This window comes from Halichoeres trimaculatus, unplaced genomic scaffold (genome assembly GCF_033239565.1).
Source record: "Halichoeres trimaculatus isolate MK-OKI-2021-1 unplaced genomic scaffold, fHalTri1.1 fHalTri1_scaffold_8, whole genome shotgun sequence".
Taxonomy (NCBI): Eukaryota; Metazoa; Chordata; class Actinopteri; order Labriformes; family Labridae; genus Halichoeres; species Halichoeres trimaculatus.
Genome location: NW_027437186.1, coordinates 24,671,224 through 24,696,232, shown reverse-complemented (window position 1 = coordinate 24,696,232; position 25,009 = coordinate 24,671,224). Strand labels below are relative to the sequence as shown.

At 43.0% G+C, this 25,009-nt stretch overlaps 1 protein-coding gene across 6 annotated transcripts in view; it reads left to right on the top strand.

Moving 5' to 3' along the window:
* Positions 1-5,113: 5,113 nt before the first annotated feature.
* LOC141794916 (transcription factor COE3) overlaps positions 5,114-25,009 on the top strand; it is a 68,761-nt gene continuing 48,865 nt past the window's right edge. For 3 of the 6 annotated variants that reach the window (XM_074675549.1, XM_074675548.1, XM_074675547.1), the window contains exons 1-6: positions 5,114-5,839; positions 6,132-6,288; positions 6,563-6,626; positions 6,895-6,950; positions 8,827-8,900; positions 10,691-10,759. In XM_074675549.1, the coding sequence (XP_074531650.1) occupies positions 5,709-5,839; positions 6,132-6,288; positions 6,563-6,626; positions 6,895-6,950; positions 8,827-8,900; positions 10,691-10,759 (551 nt within the window). In that variant the 5' untranslated portion in view covers positions 5,114-5,708. The remainder of the gene's footprint in view (positions 5,840-6,131; positions 6,289-6,562; positions 6,627-6,894; positions 6,951-8,826; positions 8,901-10,690; positions 10,760-25,009) is intronic. The other 3 variants (XM_074675553.1, XM_074675551.1, XM_074675550.1) reach the window with 1 other exon arrangement.

Below are 25,009 nucleotides of genomic sequence, written 5' to 3'. Positions count from 1 at the left end.
AATTCTATTCCTCTTCCCACGTCCCAGCAGTGCTGCCGTGGAAAGTAGGCCAAGTGAGCACCAGGGCGTTGCTTTTTTAAGATGATCAGTTTGTCAGTGTGTTTTTGTGTGCACTCAGGACGGCTATTCATGTGGCTTGACTCTGTAGAACAAAGAGCGGCATTATACAATTTGCAGCACTTCCAATAGCAAAGGGGAAAGGGAGAGGTTGGAAAAAATGGGGGACAGGACAAGTGCGGATGAAACAAAGACAAAATCTGGCTTGTACTCTAATTCATTTACTTCCTCTTTTCCACCTCTTTGTTGCAGCAAAAAGGTCCCTTGCCAGTAACACTCCTCTGCAGGATCGTACTGTACTCTAGCTGGCGTGGATTATTTTTAGCTATTGCTGTGCAGCTTTCACCTTGACTCCCTCCATCTTGACATCATAATTAACATTTCTGTTAATAGTAACAAAGTTCAATATTAATAAGGATCTCTGACAGAAATCAAAATTCAGCAGTGGAGCAGGAAGGAATTGTGTTGCATGGCTCACATAAGAGACACCTTGCCAATCAGTATCAAATCTGAATCTCCTTAATGATGCTAATCCCTGTTGAAGGATATTAGAGGCGCTGATGCAACATGTAGAAAATATACGTTTTGATGTGAGTGTCTGGAGGATTGTCGGACTCCTGCAGGTTCTTTTTACTAGTATCACTATAAGTTGGCAAAAGCTCCATCACAGGGGTCAACAGGCAAATTAAAGTTCTCCTGAGGACTGAGGGAAAGGCTGCTGCCTGTGTGGTCATGCACATGCGCTCTTTAAGAAAAAAAACAAGGTTAAAGCTGATGTCTCCTGTTTTGGAGGCCATCATGAACAGTGCAAAATGTGCTAATATTCTACTTATTGACACGATTTTTGAATGACCTTCAGTGTCATATTTTTTAAGCAGTTTTTTTTTTCTGAGTGGCACTTCATATTAAAGCACCTTACACATTTTGTTTAAGGCTGAGTAGTCACATTTACATGTGGCCCATCAATGCCACATTGAGTGATTACTTTTTTTAAATAAAGATTTGTGAAAAGGCCAACAAACCCCAGTGATGGACACATTGAAGATGTTGCCATGGCATAAGAGCGAAGGTATGCTGGATATTTGGTCATGTGTATTTCGGTCTAAATTTCCAGGGGATATTTTAGATGTTAATAGCCCTGAAGTGGTCCCGGTTTCTTATTTAATTTCTCTCGCCTTCTTTTAAATGTAATTCGCCCACAGACTGCGCCGCGAGGCTCTAAACCGCGCACAAACTCTCTCTCATCATTTCCACAGCAGAATGGAAATGCAAATTGTGCGCGCGGGCAATGCCCTTGACAGAACTCACCACTGCACACAATTAACACGCGCACTCTGACAGAAGTTAGTGACGAAATGTGAGGTCACAGCGGCCGCGTGGCACATTACGCGAATGCATTTATTTTACACAATAAAAGCATAAAAAAGACATTGACAAAAACGTTACAACTGATATTTTTCAAACATTATCAGACAAGTTTTAAAGTTCTGTTGTAATAACTCAAGTCATGTTCACGCGAAAATTATTTAAAAAGTTTAGCTCTGTGAAAACGTTTATTTCAATTTATATTTGATTTAGATTCTTTTTAAGCAATTTTAACCATTTTTAAAAAATCCGATTATTATTATTATTATTATTATTATTATTATTATTATTATTATTATTATTATTTTATTTTTCCAGAGCCAAAAGCAACCATTTTTAATGTTCGCTCGAGGGTCTTGTAAGGGGGTGTGTTAGATAAACCCATGTTGAGATTTAACCATGTTGTCGGTGCAGAACACAGCTGCCTCATATCGACACAATGATCTCAAGTATAACCAACGAGGGGCGCTGTCCGTCTATCAGCTCTAAATACTTGACACGGATAGCCTCCATGATTGATCTCATCACTCTGGGCCATTTGTGTTTTTCCCCTCTTATAATTAAAAATAATGTGTATTTTAATATTATTAATTTGTTATTTGGATATGTCATATCGAATTTTAGACGAGCATTTATCAGGCCTGGTACGGTAATAAATGCGAAGAGGAAAGTTTGAAGGAGACTATTGTTGTAATTAGAAAAATATTATTATTATTGCTTTTTTCTTCTTTTTTTAACGAAAAGATTATTCTTAATAAAAATACTTATTTTGAATACTTAAGAAAAATAGCTCACCGCTGAAAAAATGTATTCTAAAACAGAATAAAAAAGAAAAGGTAAAAAGGAAAGCTTAATTTTCTTTCTGAGCACATATCACGCTCACATCATTAAAAAAAAAAAAAAAAAAAAAAAAAAAAAAAAAGTTTAACTGCACGTTGAAAATATGTCCAGACCAAAGAATAAACAATGTCAGGTGTAAACAAGTGGGCTCCCTGCCTTTTTCCTCCATATGGAAATGTGAATGATGCCTGACTGCGGGCGTAATAGATAAATATTTAATGGCTAAAGGATCACTTTAAAACAGCCTCTGTGATAAAGCCGTGAGCGAACTTGCTTGGTGGCTGCTAATAGCATTTCTTCCCCCCCCCCCCTTTTCCCCACCAATCAATTCATTAGGAAACAATGCAGGTGAGCAGAATGAAAGTGTTGTCCCAATAAAGTGCATCGATGGACAGCTGGGCAGCGGCCGGCTGATTGACTTTGCCTTGACATCTGGGAGGCCCGCTGGCCCCTGGCACGCGCGCAGGCTGATGTCGCCATTTACATGCAAATTTAAGGAGATCATGAGGGCCTCGCCCCGTAAATTCACACAAAAAAAGAAGACGTCACCCTCAATACGGAGGAGGCTCGTCCCGGCGAGACGGGAGGTCTTCGGAGTCACCGTGGACATTTTTATTGGGGAGCCACGCGCTCCGAGTAGTTTGGTTTTTCTATCAATGGTCAGGCCGAATCTGTGGGGGTTCATTCATCGTGACCATTGAATAGAAGAATGAGATAACAGCCAGCCGTGTCATCAAGCGGTCATTTAAATGATGCACAGATAATTTGCACTTGTTTTCACCCATCACTTACCTCCGGCGTGCAGAGCTCTCACAAACAGCCTTTTATTTTGTAAGGTGAGAAACGAGAAAACCTGATCCTCTAATTCCACGCCAAAGTTTTCATGCACACAAGCTGCAGGAAAAAACAAAGGAGGATCAACATTTTCCTTTATTTTGATGCTATAACATTTTCACCTAATGATGGAGAGCGCATTTTCCACGGTGTAAGCCCACCACGCAGATGATCCCACAGAATGAGCTGAGACTGATTCAGGCTCCGCGCCTCAGTGTGCGCAGCAGCTGACTCCCTCTCTCCACGTCCAGATGGCTCCTGCTCACAGATTTGCATTCATTTTCCTCTAATATCTTCTGAAATAGCGGGGGCAGCTGCATTTGTTGTCAAATACGGTTTAAAAGTCCCTTTCAGGACAGCATCGTTACCTACGTGACGGGTGTGGAGATCCATTTTCCCTCTCCAGTCAACAGTATCAGATCTAAGAGGATTTGTCTCAAAGTCTCCTAATTTGATAATCAGATTTAAATCGCCTTGGTGCGTGTAATCAGGGGTTAAGTTCTAATAAGCGACTTGAAAATGTGCAGGAAGAAAGCCGGAGTTCTGTGCAAAAAAGATATTTGCAATCTTGGTTGAACAGACAAAACATTTGCAACACGCGTCTCGGTTTGTTTCATCTGAAAGAATCAAAAGATTTTTTCTTTTTCCTTTTTTGCAAAGGCCTCTGAGTTTTTCCTTCCCAAAATTAAAACTTTATTTTCTCCTAAATGATAAAAAGTAAAAAAGACACTCCACACCCTCATTTTGTGACTGCGCAATTTGGCAATAGATTGTGTGGAGGTGAAAGCAACAGCTTATAATTCACTTATCTTTGGCAGCAGCTATTAACCCTCAGCACCAGCTAGATAGATTGCTCAGGATACAGCACACATCTCTCTTCCTCCTTGCTCCCTCCCTCCCTCCCTGCCTCCTCGCTCCCTCCATCCTCTCCTCCTTTTCACCGCTAATGAACCGGATTGCCTGCTTGCCCCTCTCGGACAGAGTCGGACATGGAGGCAGTTGGCTCTTTAGAAAAATGATTAAGATGTTTCTGATTATAAGCCACTGCTTTTACAGCACGTGCGTGAAATAAAAGAAGACACAGACGCGTGGATGTTCCCCAAGTTTGGTTTAATGTCATAACAGTGTGGCTCTGATTTCTTTTTAAAGAGGTCAGAAGATTTGACATTAAGCTGTGTAAATGGCAAAGTGATGGGATTGATTTGTTTTCACACTTATAATGTGGCTGCTGAAAAACAGATTATTCATATTTTATGCTCTACACAATAATAAAAAAAAGAAATTCTCGTGCTCTAACATGCAAAAGAAAACAAACAGTCCATCTTTAAAAAAAAATATATATATATATTACAAAGTTAATGCAAATAACATTTCTGTATAACGTGACTCTAAAATGAGCGCCATATCTAAATACATTTCCGATATTAAAATAATTAAAGTAAAACTTAAAATATGCATGTTAAAATTAAATAAAGAAACAAGATCTGCCCCTATTAAAATATGATTTATAGCCCCTATTCCCGCAGCTATTCTGATACATCCGATGCAAAAAGTGAACTAGCCATCTTATCAAGTCAGTTTGCAAAAATATCGCAAATTTAATCGGACAAATATGTCGAATACAATTACGTTAAATAAAATGTAATAAAACTTATAACGGAAATTACTTTTTAAGGCCATTTAGAAAATAGAAGCGTTGAATGCTGAATAACGACTTATTAATGTGTGTCATTTTTTATTTTTTTCCTCGTTATGTGTGATGGTAACACCCGCTTACATTTTCCATATCATGAAAAAAATCAAACTCACCACATATAGGGCCTAAGCAAGAGGATAAAGTGGAGCGAGTGAGTGTTTCTCAGGCTGCTGCACTACAGGGCTCTACCCGTACAGTTGGAGCGCCGCTGCCTGACAGGAACCGTCACTGCTCCATATATGGTCAAAGCCCCGCCCATTCAGCGTCATATTCTGACAGCGCCTCTCCCGTGGGTTTAGAGTTTTGGCTCCCGGGAAAGATTTCAGTCCTCGGGGAAAGAGGGCTTAGTTTTGCATGTTCCCATCCATCGTGCACGACGCGAAAGGGCCCCTTATCCACCTCTCCTGTGTACAAGGAACACCTCCACTGGTGATCAGCCTTTGCCTGTGTTTGTCTTGTGGAGAAGCAGCAGCACCTTTTCAGGAGTGGGTTTTTTATTCAACAAGAAGTCCTGAAGGTTTTGGATGCGGTGCTTCAGGGATGTGGGCACTTTGAGAGCAGCATCACCCACAAACACAAACAACTGCCATCGATTTTTCTGTGAATAGCACAAAAAAAGAAAAAAAAAACAAAGAGGAACAATAGCAACACAAAAAATCTTGTCTATTGAACAATTCACTTTTCCAGTCTGTGGATACCGCTCTAACTAAGTACAGCACTTTGAGAATTGTTCACATCGGACGGACTGAAGAGGGAGGCAAGACCTGTGGACCGGGTTTTCCCTCGCAAGTCTGAATCGGCTCGCGCTACTTATCCCGAGAAGAAAAAAACAGCAACCCTAAAGGATAACACGCTTTGGACGTTTTATTTCCCTAATTTCGCAGGAGGCTCTTTTTTTCCACGCAAATTGTCCTAAATGTTTGGGATTCAGGAAACTATACCGCGGGGTGGGACGACGATGAAGGAGGAACCGCTGGGTGGACTGAACTCGGTCCGCTCCTGGATGCACACAGCTGGGGTGGTGGATGCAAACACAGCCGCCCAAAGGTACGCATGCCAAAAGCATCTGATTTTTCTCACGCATTCCCTCCTCATCATATCGACCCCTCAATCCCCTGAATACTCTGTATCAATTACGGTCTCCCAATAAATGCCCCCCCTTCGGCTTTCCCCTTCTTTCATTACATCAGATTAGCCATTATTGTGACAAATCAAGAAATCTCCCCCGTAGACTCAAAGCGTGCGTCTGCATCTCCAATGTTTCCATCAGCTTCTCCATCATCTAGCATCCCCGGTGTCCGGTGCTTAACCGACATGGTCTCTTGTTTTCTCCCCGCAGCGGTGTCGGCTTGGCACGGGCACATTATGAAAAGCAGCCCCCTTCCAACCTCAGAAAATCCAATTTTTTCCATTTCGTCCTGGCGCTGTATGACAGACAGGGTCAGCCGGTGGAGATCGAAAGGACAGCTTTTGTGGACTTTGTGGAGAAAGAAAAAGTAAGCGGTGTATTTTTTTTAGAAACACACTCACTCGCTCCCCTGCACATAATCAGCACATGTATCGAAATTATGTTCTCTGAAATGGCACTGGGTTACTAAAGGGTTGTCACGTGTAATATTGATTTCTTTAAAAACTCAATTGGTTGATGACAGAGAGTCGTTTTAAGGCTGTTTCTCTTCTTTTGCACAGAAATATTTGTCACTGCACACAGACATGATTTGCAGTTAAACTGTGTTGATGGTGATTTTCACAAACTGTTGTCTCCTGCAGGAACCAACCAGTGAAAAAACTAACAATGGGATACATTACAAACTACAGTTATTGTACAGCAATGGTGAGTTTAAGTGTCACTTATATTTTGCAAACACGTGCAAATATATCAAGTAGTAGTTAGTCTGTCTGCAGAATTGCACGTTTAAGAATATTAATTAAAGTGGCAATAATAGAAGCAATCCAAAAATATCAACTCAGTCAAAGTCTGCACACTTTATTTTTATTATTTTTATTGCATGGACCACTTTTATTTTGAAGGGCTTTCTTCTTTCGTGCACTGCCCAAAATTCCTCCAAAAATCTCAGCTGCTTTTCTTCTCCTCTCCCCAGGCGTCAGAACAGAACAGGATCTTTACATACGGTTAATCGATTCCATGACGAAGCAGGTAAGCTGCTGTTCCACTTGTTTTTACACACAGTGCAAAAAATACCGAACACATCCATGGTTCACCTGCGCATACATGACGAGAAAAGAGCAAAAATGAACCCAACCACGCCATGCAAATCATCACCCTTGAGATAAACATGAAGCACACCGTCGTTACAAAAAAAAAAATCTGCTTGCAAAATGCAGTTGTGGCACAAAATAAAATCAAATTACCGGCGTAACACGATGAGACAGCTTCCATTTTGGCTGTTTACGTTTGCTCATATCATATTGCACGACTCTAAAGTCAATTTCACCGTGCCAGAGTTCGGCTCTCTTTGCAGGCTCAACATTAAAATTTAAACACGACGTCTGCTCCATATGATCTGATTTGACTTTCCCAGGAAAGACTCCAAAGTGACGCTTGAAATGTGTTTAAAAATTTGCATCAGGTATTATATTTATAAAAATAAATATTTATATTTTTCCTGAGGTGCATTTGACTCATGTTGCTCACAGATATGTGTATGACTTTTCAGCAAACGCAGAAAATACACCTTAAATCATATGTTTAGCCAACGCAAAGATTTGTATGAGCATTTATAATTCTAGGAATAAATTCAGACATCTTTATTTTGAATCTGCAGTTGCGTTTTTGTTATTAAATCTGGGGTTTTAGTCGGGTCTTGTTGTGAATAGAGCCGTGAAGCCTGGACCACTGGTCTCAGACAACATTCCTGTGCGAATGATCCGAGTCAATGACGCAGAACAAGCAAATTATGGATTTCTGTTTCTTCAGCTGCAAACAGCGACATAAATCAAACCAATAGAGATAATCGTCTGCTTCCACAAAAAGGGAAACCGAAAAAAAATACATCAAGTCAAGTAGGTCAGATTAAAAAAAGAAAGAAAAAAGAAATGGAGTGATGCGACCTGGTTCAGATATGTCATATTGTCAAAGTTACATTTTTTTATTAGCCTATAACGCGCCAGTAAAAAAAAAAAATCAAAATTGTTAATTGCATGTGATAAAATGAAGGATTTATTTTTATTTTGTTTTATTTTACTTTACTTATTTTTTTAAACTATTTGGTGGATATGTATTTGTTTATTTGCTTGCGTTTCCACATGGTGCCGGTTTACTATACGAGGTAGTGAAGTGTCTATCCTTAGAAGAAGGAAGGAGGGAGGGATCGAGGGATCGAGGGAGGGAGAGAAGAGCGGCAGAACTGATAGCTCCACGCCATCTGTTTCAGCCAATGCTCAAAAATTACTCAACCGTACCGCCAGACACCGCTTTTTATCCACAGAAAGATCATTGTTAGCGGCTCAAAATAAACAACAGATTGCCCATTAACACTTTCCCCCAAATATCCCCAGATTATAAGCATATTGATGACACTTCTATTGGATCTCTCCTTATGAAAACCTCTCTGTGTCTCTCTCTCTTTCTCTGTCTGTCTCTCTGAGCCACAGGATATTATCCAGATTAATAAAAAAAAATACAATTTAAAATGATTCTTCTCATCATCAAAACCATTCACTTTACATTTTTCCTCTCAGAATTACTGCCTCCAGAAAAAAAAAATATTGTTGTAATTTTTTTGCTATTACCCACATTTATTTCAGTGTTATTTTATTTTGTTGGATGTCACTGATGTTTTTGTTAATTAATATAATTTTAAACACAGTAATGATCTTATCCATATTTATCACTGAGCCTTTGCACTCATGTAAAAATCCTCTCGTGCTGAAATCATGTACATGCATGCCCTGTTTCATTTTATGATGTGCAAACACAGCAGCTAATTATTTGTGAGTTTATGTGAATTAATATGTTTAACAGTTTAACTGTGTTCTCACTTTCTCTCCTTCCATCTCATTTCCTTTCAAAGGCCATAGTTTATGAGGGCCAAGACAAGAATCCAGAAATGTGCAGAGTTCTTCTTACTCATGAAATTATGTGCAGGTAAGCAGAATTTATTTTATTATTTTTATTTTATTTTACTTTATTTTATTTTGCTTCTGTCCTTTTTGTAAATCAGGCAAATACAAACCCCCCTTCACCCCCACCCCCCAACCCTTTCCCACCCACCACCCCTTCTCTTCGATAAGTTTTGACACTCATGATGTGATGCAGACTGTCCTGTGGTCCTTCAGCAACCACAGAGAGCGAGAGAGGGAGACAGTGAGAGTGAAAGAGAGAGAGAGAGAGAGAGAGAGAGCTGCTGTCATTTCTAACTTTGATATGATGTGATTCAACTTTGATAGGAGTAGGGAAATGACAGAGAAAATCAACTGACTGTCTTTTCCATTAAAGTAAAATTGGATGTATAATAAACAGTCAGTGACAAAGTTCTGTTTTTTAAGATGTAGTTTATTTACTTTTTATATTTTTAGAATTACATGTAAGCCTGCCAGAGACAGCGTGTTTCCTGTTTAGTTATGCACAGACGTTGCATGCTATGTATCCGTTTTTTTTTCTCTCTCCTCGCTCAGAGTCAGTTCTGGTTGATCCCACCTGTCAACAATGATCAGCGAGCCTTTTAGCGTCATTTAACCACATAAATCTCAAGCTCTCATATTGCGCCGCCATTCAGCGGTGTCATTGATACTAAAAGGAAAAACGCCTTTTGTTGTTATTGTCGAGCTCAGCATGAGCTTTGTGAACATTGAATTCGGATACTGTCGGTTAACCTCTCCTTTTGTTGCACCGCTGCATTGTTCAAGTTACTGCTGGAGAGCAAGTGCAGCATGAGAGCTGAGAATGATTTGTCTTTTTCCATGCATAAACTCATCACTCACGCTCAATTTATACAAGCATCCATCACTTATTTGTGACACGTTGAATATGCTCGTTCTCTGGAGGTAATATTTTTTTTAGTCAGGAAGGAGTGCTGCTGAATACAGGACTGCTTTAACTGCTGCCTATTATCAAATAAGAAGATGTGCATGATAAGCTCAGGTTTAATAAGAGTTATCCTGTGACATCTTATCTTATTTTTGTAATGCACTAAATTTTGAATTATATTAGTCCTGTGATACTTAAAAGTGCCTCAGCAATAAAACACCTCTTTATTATTGCAGCTGAAAGTCATGTAAATCACAGATATTTAAATAATGTGTGTTTGACTGACAGTTGCACAAAATCTCTGTTTTTCCTGCAGCACCATATGGCATAAATCAATCCTATTCACATATGTTTATATGTTTTCATTTCAAATCAAGTCTGGGATGATGTATTTGTTTATTTTTGCACTTTTGATTCAAGTCCCAATCAAAAGAAGTGAGAGGCAGAGAGCTATAGGCTCAGGGAGGAGAGGGCTGAAACATGTGCTGGAAGATAGATTAGTGCTTTTGAGGCCATAATTGATAAATGCCCCGCAGAAATATTGGTTGAGGGTGGCACCTTGCATCTCCCTCAGAAATAGCAGCTTGGCAATTAGAGGTAAACAAAAGCTGAAGCTGTGAAAAGTGACTCCCCTGCCTCCTGGCCCAATCCCCACTCCCCTCCCCTCCAACACTAAGCCAAACAACACAACATGTTGTTTTCACCAGTTTTATCAGCCATCAGCATCAATGCAATGGATGGGATTGAGTGCAGGAAATCTCATGGCTACTTTTTTTTCTCTGTCACTCCAAACCCCACTCCAAGTTGCTTAATAAATATATGTGGTTTTGTGTGCATTATTTATTTATTTTTATTTATTTAGAAAAGTGTTGCCTGCTCCTAAAACACACTGTCCTATGTCCCCACAGCCGATGCTGTGACAAGAAAAGCTGTGGAAACAGGAACGAGACTCCATCAGACCCTGTGATCATTGACAGGTAGGCCGTGTGCAGCTTTTCCTCTGTTTGTGAATGACTGAGTGAGAGTCTGAGTGTGCACATGGACTATGTAGTGAACAAATGATTCCCTTCCCCGGTGTGCCAGACGGGCCCAGTGGCTCTGACTTGCAGCCCTCAGTGTGGGAACCCGTGGGTGATCCTGTGTGAGTGGCTGAGGGGCGTCTTTCCCAGGTACCTGTGCACTGAGGGGCGGTCACCACCTGGATAGGGTTTGTTCAATCACAGGTGGCTCAATCACTAGAGGATCATGCTGGGAATACACCTAATTAGCTTAGGCAACTTCACATTTATTTGGCTGGCTTCCCCCTCTTTGTTTACGACAGTGATGCTAACATTGTCAATAGTTGTTTTTCATTGACTGTTTCCTTCTCTGCGACTTAGCTGAGAGCAAGAAGCCGTTAAAGTTTAGAAGGGATAAACATTTTATGTGTGCTGTTTTGTTCTGCACCTTCAGGGAAAAGTTACATCTGCCACATTTATATTCCCTTCATCACTTTCTAAAGAGGGAGAATAAATGGCCTTCTCTTTCAGGCATTGACATTTTTCTCACACTGTGAAACTATATGTCCCCGCTCAGCTCTGAATATGTTTATGTAGTTGTGTGTTTAAGTGTGTGTATGTGTGTGGAAGGTGGATATAGGGGTGAGGCAGGGGGTGTAGTCTGAGCGTCGATCTCAATGTAACTCTCACCACGTAGTAGGGAGAGACAGCAATGCTAATGTTTGACTAGCCGGAATCACTGTTTGCTTAGCGGAGAATGCCTGGTATCTGACAGAGGGGACAACTCTCTTATTAGTAATCAAATAGGGCTGAGCAGTTGTTGCTGCCACTCCACTCCAGCGGCTTCTCATGCATCAGGAAGTAGGAGCTGGCTGCCCTGGGAGCCTGGATGGATTACCAGAGCTACTGCTGTCTGAACCCAAACTCACGCACGGAGACACACACAGACAAGGGCACAAAACACGCAGACACAGAGACACCCACATACACATGAATGCATGCTGCTTGTGTGTTTATGTTCTACGCTTTACTGTCACTGCAAAGTTAAGCACTAAGTTGCTTCTGCTTCCAAGTGGACATCTTAATTTATAGGCAAAGTTGCATGTGTTGGTGAAGATACAAGAGCCACTGTGCGACATTTACATATAACTTGAGACGTCTACTTTGCCTAATTTCCGCTGCTTTCATGTTTGCTTTGTGTCGCTCTGCTGCCTTTTACTGCTCAGAGTTTCGCACACCATTGTTCTTCAATCTGTGGGACAAAACATGTAACATAAGTACAATAAGCAAAATGAATGCATGGAGAATTAAAGTCAAGAAGAGGGGTGGGAAAAAAAGAAACAGGGTAAAAAAGAAGCGGATGGATATTGTAAGCTCAACCGGCTCAGGGAGGGCTCGGATTTTCATTGTGACGAGTCTGAATAGGAGCAGAGTATCCCTTTCCTTGCACAATGAGCGGCTCTGTTGAAACACAAAAGCATATGTTCCTCATTAGACCCTCCCATTGTCTCCATGTCGTAACTATGAGCCCGTCAGCTCACCCTAACAGACCCACACAGGTTCCCAGTGACTGAGGGAGGCTCGTAGAGAGGGGTGCTTGTGAAAGGTTGCAGAGTTTAGAAAGAGTTACGGACATGACCAGAGCACACTGACTGTAGGCTCGTATACGTAAGATTATTTACAGCAATTACTCCACCATTCCCCTGCTGTGCATATGGGCAAGCTCTTAGTTAAAGCTTCCATGTTTTACAGCCATTCCTGTTACATCTGTCATTTTCTCATGCACATCATTACAGGCACCTGTGCTGCGGTCGCTGCTGGCAGAAACTGATTATTTCCAATTGAGTAGAACATAGTTGAGTGACATAAACCTAGAGGAGAGGTTTGATTGTTGAATCAGGCATGTCTCATCTGTCTACAATTACAGTATAAAAAAAACCCAGCTAGCACTGCCACATTTCCTAGAGAAACAGTAGCATGGCCGAAAACCTTAAGAAACAGATTTGGAGTGAATCATTGATGGCGTTCATTCGCTGTAACATTTTCCCAGATGGTAAGAGGGGAAAGCGCACACAGCTAGCTGGCATCTAGCGAGACATTAACTGGCGTTCCCATGGATCTGGCATATCCAACGGAGTTTGGGAAACTTATCATTCCAAATGTGTCCTATTTTCCTGCGGTCAAGCCAGACATCTGTTTACCCTATTTTCTCGCTGAGTTTTGATACAGATTTTCACTCAGATTTTTTGAAGAGGAAGGATTCTCTTAAAAAAAAGAGGAGTTGGTTAGATATAGGCCCAACAGCTGTCACAAAGTTTCAGCACTGCTTGGTCTTTTAAATATTTCAGCACTTACATTTGATGCCCTTGCATTATTCATACTCCTTTTTTGGATGAAGAAAGGGCCTATTTTTGTTGAATTTGGGTGAGTTTATGTGTGTTATGACTCAAATTTCAATATCTTTGGGGAAAATTGCTACATATTTTGCACTGGGAAAAAAAAACTCTATTATGTTTCTATTGCAAGAGCGCACTTCTTTTTTTGCTTTCAGCTGAGACAAGTTCTGTCTTTTACTGGTTATATTAAATAAGAGAAACGGTACATTTATCCAGGCACTAATTGTAGCGCTGCTGGTGCTGCTATGACCGGATCACTTTGCAGTTCGGTGTAATCATCTCTCCCCTTTATAAATCCAGCAGTGCTACAGATGTCACATTTATAAGTTAATGGTGCCTTAAAGTAAGTGGGGGTGTAGCTTTATTCAGTCGGTAATTTGAGTCTTTAGAATTATAGTGATGAGGTACCCAATATCTGATTAGATGGTTTTCCCATTTACAGTGCATATAGCCAAACATAACTCAATTTGCGATGACTCTCCTGCTCTGCTATCTGTCTTCACTCTCTTGTATATTGACTTTGTCTTCTCTTGTGTGAAAGATTAGATACATTGTTCAGGCTTACACATGGATTTTGTAATAAGACGGCGAATGTTGTTGAAAGAGGGGAGAAAATGACTCATTCTGCATGTCAGGGTTCAAAGGTCACGCTTTACTCCAGTGCAATTTATGCAGGAAGAACTGAGACGGACTCAGAGAGTGAGGGAGGATGTGTTATCAATGTGTGTGCTGCTCACATATGAGTTCTGAATTTAATGCATGTTCATACAGTTTAACATCCTGTGTCAATTTCGGCTGCCATTCACAAACTGAATTCTGGAGCAGACCTAAACATGTCAGCTCCGTTTATTCCAGCGGCCGCGGCGCTCCCTTTCACTTCCTGTCACAAAGGTCAAAGAGCGGCGACCTTTGGAGTGCAGCCCAGCCACTGAATAATTCATGACATTGACTTGTTTTTTCCCTTATTTTTTCCCCTTGTCTCTTTTTTTTGGTCAGCACACATGGTTGTGCTGTGGGAGGCTTTTATTCATTTAGCTCATTTATAAAGGCCTCACCGCACCTGTTCGTGTGTTAATGCAATTAAAATTTGGCCTAATGTAAATTTTGCTTAGCTCTCCGTTATGTCCCTCATTAGTGCGCCTGTATTTTCTAAATGACTTTGCGTTATCGTTCATTTGTGGAACACCTACGAGGTCATTTCCCAGAGTACACTTGACTTGTTGTCAAGTTGTTTACCAGAAACAAAAGACCCGCAGTCTTAGAGCGTCTCATGTGTGGTTCCCTCGGCCTTCTTAGAAACAAATCGGGAAATTTGTGTGCTCCCATCTGGTTTTTGCAAAACCGTGATTACCTCCAAAAGCTGAACAAATGCCAGTATTTATAAGGTCAGCCCTTTATGTGGAAATGTGATGTAAATGAGAATCAGCGAAAGGGGACATTAAACAAAATTAAATTCATTGTCTCCTTTAATGTCATTTACATTTTTGGCTAAGCCCCGGACTGTCAAAGAGGATTTCTAAAACCATTTTAATTGCACATCAGCATTGGAAAAGAGGGGTGTGTTTTCACTGAGCGCCTGTCGTGATAACCTGTGAAGAGAAGCCTGTTTATGAAGCACCTAAATGACATGTTTTCACTGCATCTGCAGAGGGGCAATTAAGATGGCACTCGGTAGGTAGTGTTAATCTAGCACTGAGTTCCCACCATCCATAATGAAAATGATGCAGGGGATTGGGTCACTGTTGTTGTGATTGAGAGTTGATTACTGCAGGTGTTCCTTCTGGATTTTTTACATTATAGCGCTGAGCTGTGGGACTTGCTTTTTTCAGTTCAACAGTGAGTCATTTAAAGCTGTTAATTTGTATAGGAAACACTCACTTACTATATTTACACACGCGTGCAAACACCTGCTCACACCTATTTCATATGTGGCTTAACAACACGTCCATCCCGGCGTTTAATTATATAAGGCTGCGTTTGGTGTAATTCCTGTGACAGATGTGAGCTTTTGACGCCCATTGAGAAATGGGAGAGTAATCTGGCCACCGCTGCCTGAGTCGACGTGATGTTTGAGTGAAGCCTGTCTCCTCTCCAGCCAGAGTAGGAAGAGCAGGAAGTGTTGAGAGCGAAAGCTGTACTTGGCAGCTCTCCTTTGGCTTGCACTTGCCGAAAAATGAAACCCAGACCCCTCTCTCTGCAACTCTCAGAGCCAGAACCTCCTTCCCCAGTGCTCCAACATCCAGGATTGGGTAATACTGTTCACTAAGCAAAACATTACCTCAAATTATTCTCGCCCTGTTTTCTATTCCCTCCTCCCTCATGTCGGTTTTTATCGCAGTTTGTAAATGTCAAGACACGTACAAAGACGCACAGTATAAATGATATTTTCCAAATTATGCTCACATGTTTGGGTTCACATGAGTGGCGGCTGAACGTAACGTGGTGCCTGACGCTCCCGAGGGAGACCCACCTCACTAGGGTAGGATTCCCCAGTGGCATCAGCTAATGGCAAGACTTGACAACAGCAGAGAAGCCGGGGGTGTTGTGTTTTACTAGCGCTGAGCAGGGGTGATGACTTTAACATGTGTGCAGAGAAAGACGGAGATGTTTGTGTGTGTGTGTGTGTGTGTGTGTGTGTGTGTGTGTGTGTGTGTGTGTGTGTGTGTGTGTGTGTGTGTGTGTGTGTGTGTGTGTGTGTGTGTGTGTTTGCTGTGCTAAAGAGAGAGGTGTGCAGTACGAAAAAGAGTGGCGCGGGCCAACAGAGCGACGGATTCGGCTCCAGCTTGACGGCAGTGAAAGACGAAACATGGTTCCACATGTGTTGAGAAAGAGCAGTCCATCTGTCCATGGAGACAACCCCTCCCCCTTCTCCACCCCCCACCCTTCTTCTCTCTCTCCCTCTTTACTTCTCTTCCTCCTCTCCTTTTCTCCCCCCCCACCTCCCCTCCCCTCCCCTTCACCCCACTCTTTTACTCCCCTGGTTCACTGCTGACAGAAACAAGGCCAGAGCTGGGGTGATGGGATGAATGCTGGGCCAAGAGCAACACTGGACCTTGTACACACACAGTTACACTCACACATGCACAGAAATAAGAAGAGGTTATCGAATATTTTTTTAGTGAATATGCTCTTAAAGTTTACTATCTTCAGCTGCATTCACTGGCTTGGTAAAGTGCTGCGTTAATGTGATTTAAATCCGACTGTGGAGCAACGCAAGAGATTTATTTTGATATTATGAAAGAAAACAATCGACAAAGATTTATTCACTTTTTTCCGACAACACTGCTGCAAGGAGCCACCACGGTGAAAATCTTACATTATTGAAATTAAAACCGGAGTGAATAAAACATGCCACTCTTTGTCAAATATTTAGCAGAGCTCCTTTATAATTAAACTTTGTAGCTGTTTTGAAGCTGTTGTTTGGTTTCTTAAAGCATTAATGACGCAAGAGCTTTGTCAAACAGCTCCTGATTCTGTGAATCACATTTAGGTCACTCAGGCCGCTATTTTTTCAGCCATTTTTTTTCATGTGAGAAAGGGTCTCCTTTCTTTCTCTTGGCATGTTCTCGCTCCCATTCAATCCTTATTAGGTTTCCCCTAATTGTCAAACAAACTGTTGGGTCAACCTCAGTCGTATCTGGCCGTAAAACAGCACATTAGGCCCCGGTGAGGGATATATGTGGTATTTCATCGGAGACGGAGTAATGCTGGGGTTTTATGGTTAAGTACCAGTTCACGCCCACGCCATTTGTTTCGCATTAGAGTGGAGGTTTTGTAAATCAGATCAATATGTTCGCTGAGATGTGATTCCTTGTCGGGATCTCCCGAGTCGTTCTTTCCTCAAGTATTTTTCTTAGGGGACTGGTTGTCGATGCACACTCCTCCTTCACCTCTACCTCCTCCTCCTCCTCCTCCCTTCCACATCCTTCCCCTTCTTCCCTTTACCTCTGTCAGTCCCTCCCTCCATCCTCCACCTCAATCTATTTCCATTTTCTGAATGTAGCAATTTGTAGTGTGACACCGGCTAGATTAGGATGGGAAGCAGTCTGAAGATTTCATCGGACATGGTCCTGCTCCTGCTGGTGTGAGGTCACAGGACAAAGATGGGGGGGGGATTCGAGGAGAGGGTCATCAGTTACCTCGGGGAAACGAGCTGGTCCGCTGGCTGCTCTGTTGGCCCCAGGGGTGCCTGGGATGTATCGGAGGAGAAGCCCCTGAGAAAGAGCCCTGAACCAGTGTCATTTATTAAAAGTGACAAGTTATTTCTAACTATAGCTCTGTTTTTATTGTTTTACAATGCTGTCATTTGGAACAGTGCCCCTCTCTCTTCAGGAACCACAAACAAGTGATGAATGAGCGATGCGACCTGCTTTTGAACGTACACACACTCTTTCCTGTTAAGTTATATTATTATGTGTTTTGTTGCCCACATTTAAATCAAACAAATGTGCAGGTTTAATAAAGATCGACTGAATGATAAGTGTAATGAAAATATTTCACCATTCACCAGTTTTTCTCCAGGACATTTGTTCTGCAAATTAATAACAGCTTACAGTATGAATCTCAGGCTGACCTCGGCATAATAAGAACCAGAAGTTCCACGGAACATGACCGCACTGTGTTGTGTGTGTGTATGTGTGTTTGAGTGTGTGTGTAAGTGTGTGTGCGTAAAGAGCACAGCTTCAGTGTCTATTTAGGTATGTGAGACTTTTATTAAAAAAACATTATATTCATGCTGATAATGACGTGTTTATTCAATGTTTGACCACAGCTCTTCATCAAGGGTCACTAAGGCACTCTGCTCCCCCCTTCTTTTTTTTACCGCCTGCCCCAACTGCGTTAATGATATATGACAGAAATTTCCTTGAGCTGGTTCAGTGGCAAGAAAGGTCCTGGCTAGTCTATATCAATCCATCTGACTTATGTTCCCATGTCTTGAATTACTGCTTGATGGAAACCTGCTGTGGGCTTCTCTTGCCAATTGAAATCAGATCTCCTCCACAGCCTGGTGTGATATTGATCCATATTCAACACCCAGGCAGCCCGATCGATCAGTATTGATTTACAATAAAAAACACTCCTCTGCTTGTTCAGCACCGCGATCGATAACTTTAAAGCAAAAGGGGGGAAAATATTTAAAAAGAAGAAAAACGGGATTGTGCCTTCGCAGAGAGGCGACCAGCTGGAATACATAAAAGTGTGAGGAGATGTTTCTTTTCATTACAGGAGTCTGACTTTAAGTGACCAAACCTTGACCACAGAGGCAAGCGGCAACCACGTCCATGGTGAACAATGATCCTCCACCGCCATGTGAGACACACCAATAAAAAATGGTTTAATGGGATGACACTTCTATAAGGACTCATTTATTGAAGGAGGTGTGTCTGTTTCTGAATTAGTGGCACATCTGCACTGCAACAGGGAGCGCTAAAACTGTCATATCAAATGTGTCTGGAAATTGAAATGGAATGCTGAAAGTGGTGGATCAAGCCCGAGCACTTTAGCTTGATTTCGGCGTGTTAACACGATGACATGACTTCCTGTGGTTTTTATATTAATTTCTGTCTCACCCACACACATATGCCGGGTCTGTGCCTCCCACAAGGCACATCATCAGAGCTCGGTTCAACGTCGAACACACTTCAGCAGACTAAGGCGACCGTTCAGCTACAATCCAGATCCACTTTTCCCCCCTGTCACATCTTAGTCCTAATCTCTCGGACTTCCTCTCCTCTGCCAAATAAGCGTTCCCATCCAGCAGGTCCCAGCATCGGGCTGGGCTGCAGACATCTGAAAGTTATTATCCCCAATCTCTGACATCCAGGAGTTTACAGTTATATAATGATGGGGAAAACCACATGTCCCCAGAGGCAGAGAACATTTTTGAGATGCCTCCCCATCTGTTTTTGGGGGAGCTGCCCATTTTGGGCCAAACTCAGAATGGCAGGCAGGCTGATTTTTTTTCTGTAATTTTTATTTTCTACCACTGGAGCAGGCCAGTCTGGGAGTCATTATATGGGGTGATAAAGCAAATCCAATTGGGTCAGGTTCCCCTCTGCACAGCGCTGGTGGCACCGGCTCTCCCCGCCTCGCTGCTCGTCCCTGACTGTGTAAGTGCTGGTTGTTTGTTTGTCCTAGAGAGGCTGGGCTGGGGGACTAATGCAAGCCCGGGGGCCAGCCAGGTCGGAGGCGACGGTAAACCCGAGCCGCCTGGCATAGCAGCGCTCCCTCGCTGCTGGCTCGGCCTTGTTTGGACTGCAGCTCCGGTTTGCTTTCTTAGAGGGAAGCTGAGCCTCCGTAATCATCGAGCCTTTCGCTCGGGCGGGGAGCACAGCCGGGACCAGAGGGAGTGATGACATAGGTCCGCAGAGGCCTGGCCCGGTCCACCCCTGCTGCTCTTAGGATATTTATTTTCTCTTCTCATTGTATGGTTTAAGTCACACCGTATTATGTTCGGACCTTATGCACGTGCACAGGCACTCAGATGTGATGAGGTGCATGGCGTAAAGCTGTAGGCTTTGTTTTTACTAATAACGTCGGGGATTAGTGACTTGCTGACCTCAGTGTAATCTTTATTAGTCTGTTAACCATATACTCTGATTATAGAGCAGCTCCAACTGATGTGAAAGCAGTGACACAGGCATGCATTTCAGGACAAAACAAATGGGGAAACTAACCAAATTACATGCTATTATTAAATCACTATGTTATGTTATGTGTAGGTGAATGTGTGTTTCTGCTTAAGCGTTCCAAAATTTTACAGATTTAGATGATTTAAGACCCCCATCATGCCCCCCAGGCTCTCCTCACAAATGTTTTATTCAACATCAACACTCAGTTCTGTTTTGTTACGTTATTGAAATGGGTTGTCGATTCGAATAGAGTCAACCTGGTGGGCCAATCTCATTGTAGCCAGTGGAGAGTGAAAGCCATCTCTGCAGCATAGGCTCACCAGAACACACACAGAGATTGGACGAGGGGGGCAGTGAGAGCGAGAGTGCCTTCTCCAGATGGAGATCCCAGATATGGGGGGAAATGTCCGGGCCATTTTCCAGGGTTTCCATAATGGGAATCAACCCCTTGCTTGCTTATTAAGTTGTGCACACAAGGAGGAGTGAGGGGAGAGATGGAGAGGAGAGGAGATAAGGGCAGGCGAGGCGAGAGATGGACAACCTGCGCGCCGTCACCTCTCCGTTGTAAGTGTCAAGCCGGCGCTGTCGGAGAAATCACAGGTCATGTGGATAGATGATTGTCAAAGCACCACATTGATATAAGGGCTCTCTGTTTTCCCCTTTGAGCCGAGGAGGGGCATGATAAGATTTGTTTTTGTTTTCTGTTGGAGAAAGAGAAAGTATGACGTTCGGATCAGGGAGGTCAGATCTAGGGGTCATGGGGTCACAGCCTTTTTGGTACCTGAGTAACCTCACATGGCTAAGCCATTTCTCAGGCTTCCTGAAATGATGGTGGGGGGGTTGGAGGAATGGAGGGGGGTGATCTATCAGCGGCAGCAGCAGACATGCAGACAGAATGGCAGCTACTGCAGCTAAACAGAGTGAGACAGATAGGCAGAAGTCTCTCATACGTAACACCAGGAGCTTTAAGAAGACAGCTCTGAGTGTTATGGATGCTTGACATTGACCTCTCATACAGATATGGCGTATTTATCAAGGTTGTAGGACAATGCTGTATTTGTTTTTGAATCATTTAGTTCACTGGGTGAGATGCTACTTTCCTCACATAACACTTGCCACTTTTGTAAGATAAATACAATCTCCCTCTTTTCTTGCTTTCGTGCGTCTTGTTAGATGTTTCCTACAAGGCTTGGAATCCAGGTGATCATATTTTGAACACTGTCAGTCCTATCAAGTTGAATCAACCTTAAAAAAAGCGGGGAGAGAAAAAAAGCTCTGAAGCTTACATTTTTCTGGAAGAGAAATATTTGTGTACAGATAGGCCTGTCATTCTGTGAAACAACATTCATGATTCTTTTATTGGTGCTCAGCCATCACCCCCCTCTCTTCCTCTGTGGAAAAAAGGGCTAGTCTACAAAGTGGCTTTTTGCCGTTTGAGAGAAGTAAACTTCATCAGGTCGACGGCGAGGTGTGCTTCACATGTCACTCAGTCGAGCTCTCTCCTAATGAAATGCTGCATACAGATTTCTGCCTGCGGGCTCGGGGGGATAAGACCGTGGTAACAGAATGAAACAAACCCCTTCCCATTCCCTTCACTCACACACTCACACACACACTCACACATACACACAAACACTCGCACACGCAAAACACACCCAGACAAACACATTCACGCAGCTGTACACACACCTACACACACTCTCTTGCTGGAGAGCATCCATGTGAGGAGATCCAAATCTGCAATTTATTCAAATATTGATATTTCTACTTGTCAGGAGAAAGGTGCCTTGAAATTTCCTCTGAGTACTCCTGTCAAAAAAATAGCAGGAAATATGTCAGATAATTCATAAATGGAGTTCAGCGCTGCAAAGTCAGTTGGGAACAGCAAAAAATATATATGCTTGTCAATGAAGAATAGGAGCAATATTACAGAGCCTGCTGCTCATTCTTCCATCATGTCAAGCAAACAGCTTTTGCAGGCCCATAAGTGTACGTTTCACAGCCTGTGTGTGTATTTGTGTATATGCATGTATATTTGTATATGTCCTCGTGTATGTACATGTCTGTGTATATTTATGCATGTGAATGTGTGTGTGCTTTGGCTATGTTGTGACTCCTACTTAGATGTGTTTGTTATCTTTTTCCATCAAGACACCCCATTTCCCATCCCAGAGCAGCCAATGGGAATGTGTCCTGCTTTTTTTTTCCGCAGAGGTCCGTAACCGGACGCTGGCCTCCATGTGGTTTGAATTAGGGCCCCTGAAACTGTGAAGGACGCCTTGAATGACGTGAGGCACTTGCAGACCAAATTCCATTCTGCTGAATGGTGGAGAAACAAGCTCTCCGGAATCCTCCGAGATTTTTTGGCTCAGGTCCTGCAGCGATTAAAACAGGGCGGAAACCAATAACTCAATGAATCATGGGGCAACGTCCCATGAAATCTCTCACTGCTCTGTCACACCCACATGCAAACTCGAATCAAGTCAAACTTTGCTGATTAGTCTTTTTTCCCAAAGTGGGGGAAAAAAAGAAGAAACAGGACAAAAGTCTTGTTCTCTACTCCTGTTAATTGAGCAGAACTTTCGCCACTCTCTCCCCACTTCCTCCTTCTTAGTTACCTCCACTATGACAGAGTGTGGGCCTCCTGATGATGCATCGCTTGACCATGTTGTGCCAAAGCGAGACAGAATAGGACTCCACATATCTCCTGTGGTCATGTGATGCCATAGTTCATAGCAGTTGATGAGATGCAGTTTGGCACAGCTTGGGACCCATCTGGGAGATGCAGATATGCAGACAGGAGAAGTATTTTACAGCAATGCATCTGCGCGCTTGAAGAGCTATTTAGCATATGCTGCTATACGAGAGAATGTGCTCTGCTGTTGCCAGCTGCAGATTAGTCTTCATTTCTCAAAAATCCGACAGAACAGCTGATCCATCGCTGCAGACGGCTAGCAGTGAGCAAAATATTGTTTTATGCTAATGCAGTATGTTATTTAATATTCAACTTCATTACTTTTAGATAAGCTGAGTGAAAATAATATAGAAAAGCAGTCTTTTTTTGTATCAACAATAACACTGTCAAGCAGAGCAGGGATGCTGCTGCCAGCACTGGCCGGTTTGTTTCTGTTAGCTCCAGCAGAAGTCAAAGCCCATGCTGCTGCTCTAACTCAAGTGGCTGATATGTTAGGCCATCTAGGGCATGGCAGGCGGTTGACAGTCCATGCAGCCTGTCTACCCACAGGACATCTCCACATAGTGTGTCCACAGCAGGGCCAGCGCTGTCATCTGGGCCCACTATGGACCAGTGCTCTGCTGACAGTGAGAGGGTAAACGTTTACCACCTCAATCCCCCATTAACTCGGTGAAGGCGCTTCGATCCTCTGTGAAAATAATGATATTGATTGGAGCTTGGCTCTACAAACGAAATGGTTGCAACTAAAAGAGGGATGGGCCCTTGCATTAGAATATGGGATTTTCGAGGATAAAAGAGTGTTTGGATCTTGTTATATTTTTCCTCTCCTCCATCTCCCTCCAGCTTTCCCCCACCTCCTTGTCTCCTATCCTTCTGCATTTTTATGTGTGTGCATGTAGTGTGAGAGCCGGCGTGTCTCCTAAGATTACCCTCCGCTATCCCCGCAATCAAACAACAAATGACAACATCATTGCTCAGGCCTTTCAAAATACGACACAAAAAAGTGTGTTGTAGCTACATTAACTTGCAACAACCCCCTAATAGACCCTTGTGGGTTTTGTATCTCTCTGCCTCTCCCTCCCTCTCTTTTTCTCTGCTAGGCTGTCACATATCCACCACCCTCCCAACCCTCCCACCCCCCCACCCCTCACAGTGCGAGCCTCCGAGCCTCGGTGGAGATCAGGAGCTCCCTGTCGGAGGTGCTTTGTCACGTAGCCCAGGGAGCGTGGAACTCACCCAGAGCTGTTGAACAAACACAAGCACAGAGGCTGTCAATAGCAGCTCCGCAAACTAATTGCCTGTCAAATGAACCACCCTCGTTAAGCTGCCCTCACACACATACACACGTGTGCGTGCACTGTGACATTCGTACGCACACACTCCCACACACGGAGCCGATTTGATTCAAAGAGTAGTGATACCTTGTTAGAAGAAAAGACACACGAGTGGCACTTCTCTGTTTGCTGTCTTGTTCCTGCAATCGTTACCGGCGTGTGTAGTGCAGTCACCGTGAGATTGCCATTTTGTTATTATTAAGGGGAACACAGCATTGTATAGAGTAGCTGATGTAATCCAAACAGATTCCACACAGCCTACAGTCTATCAGCTGGCGTAATATTTCACTTTTTTAAACCACTCATTAGATGGTAGCAGAGCTCCATACGCCAAATGGTATTGTTTTTGTGTTTGTTTTGCTGTTTTTTTTCTGTAGTCATTAGGCAGTAGCAGTGGAGTGCCCAGCGCCTTGTCTGGGTGCCTGTAACAGTGCTGTCGGATTGACACAGCTGGGGAGAGCAGCTTGAGGCTGCACGCTCAGGAATACACAGGGGTGTTCAAAGCCCCTCTCTGAATCCTGATCAGAGCGCTGCCCCGGCCAACTGATGGCCTATTAAATATACATGCGCAGAGGTCAGAGCTGGAGGTCCCGGCTTCCTCCCAGCCATGTGCACTTAAGCGGAAGGGCTGGGCAACAATAAAACCTCCTCTCGCTCCAGCGAGCTCTCCCCTGACACCCTCACCTCCAGTGTGTACGTCAAGTACAGTGCTCACCTAGTGCTATATTACAACCGCCTTTGTGAAAAGGCCAAATGATGCATTTTTTACATGGTTATTATATATTTATATTCAATAACACCAAGGACCACTCTTGTGTCTGTCTGTCTCCTGTTTTTTTTCTTTTGTCGCTGATAAATAGCTGTGCTCAACACAAGCGAACATAGAGTTTGAAGTGGGTCCACATCCCTGGGCTTTGTAGTTCAGCACAGACTGAGACAAGGAGGTAGAGGGAAGAGCCCCATAATGGCCAGTCATGATTAACATATTCAGAGTGACACTCTCTGTGTGTTCGTTCGTTAAGCCCGGTCTGTCTGACTAATGAAGTGGAGCGGCAGTTTATCAATTAACCCAGCACTGAGCCATTTGTGCTGGGGATAACGCTTGCACTGGGTGTCACAGTGATCCAGTTTGGCGCCCTTTAACCTCTGCGGGGTGTCCAACAAGGCAGGAC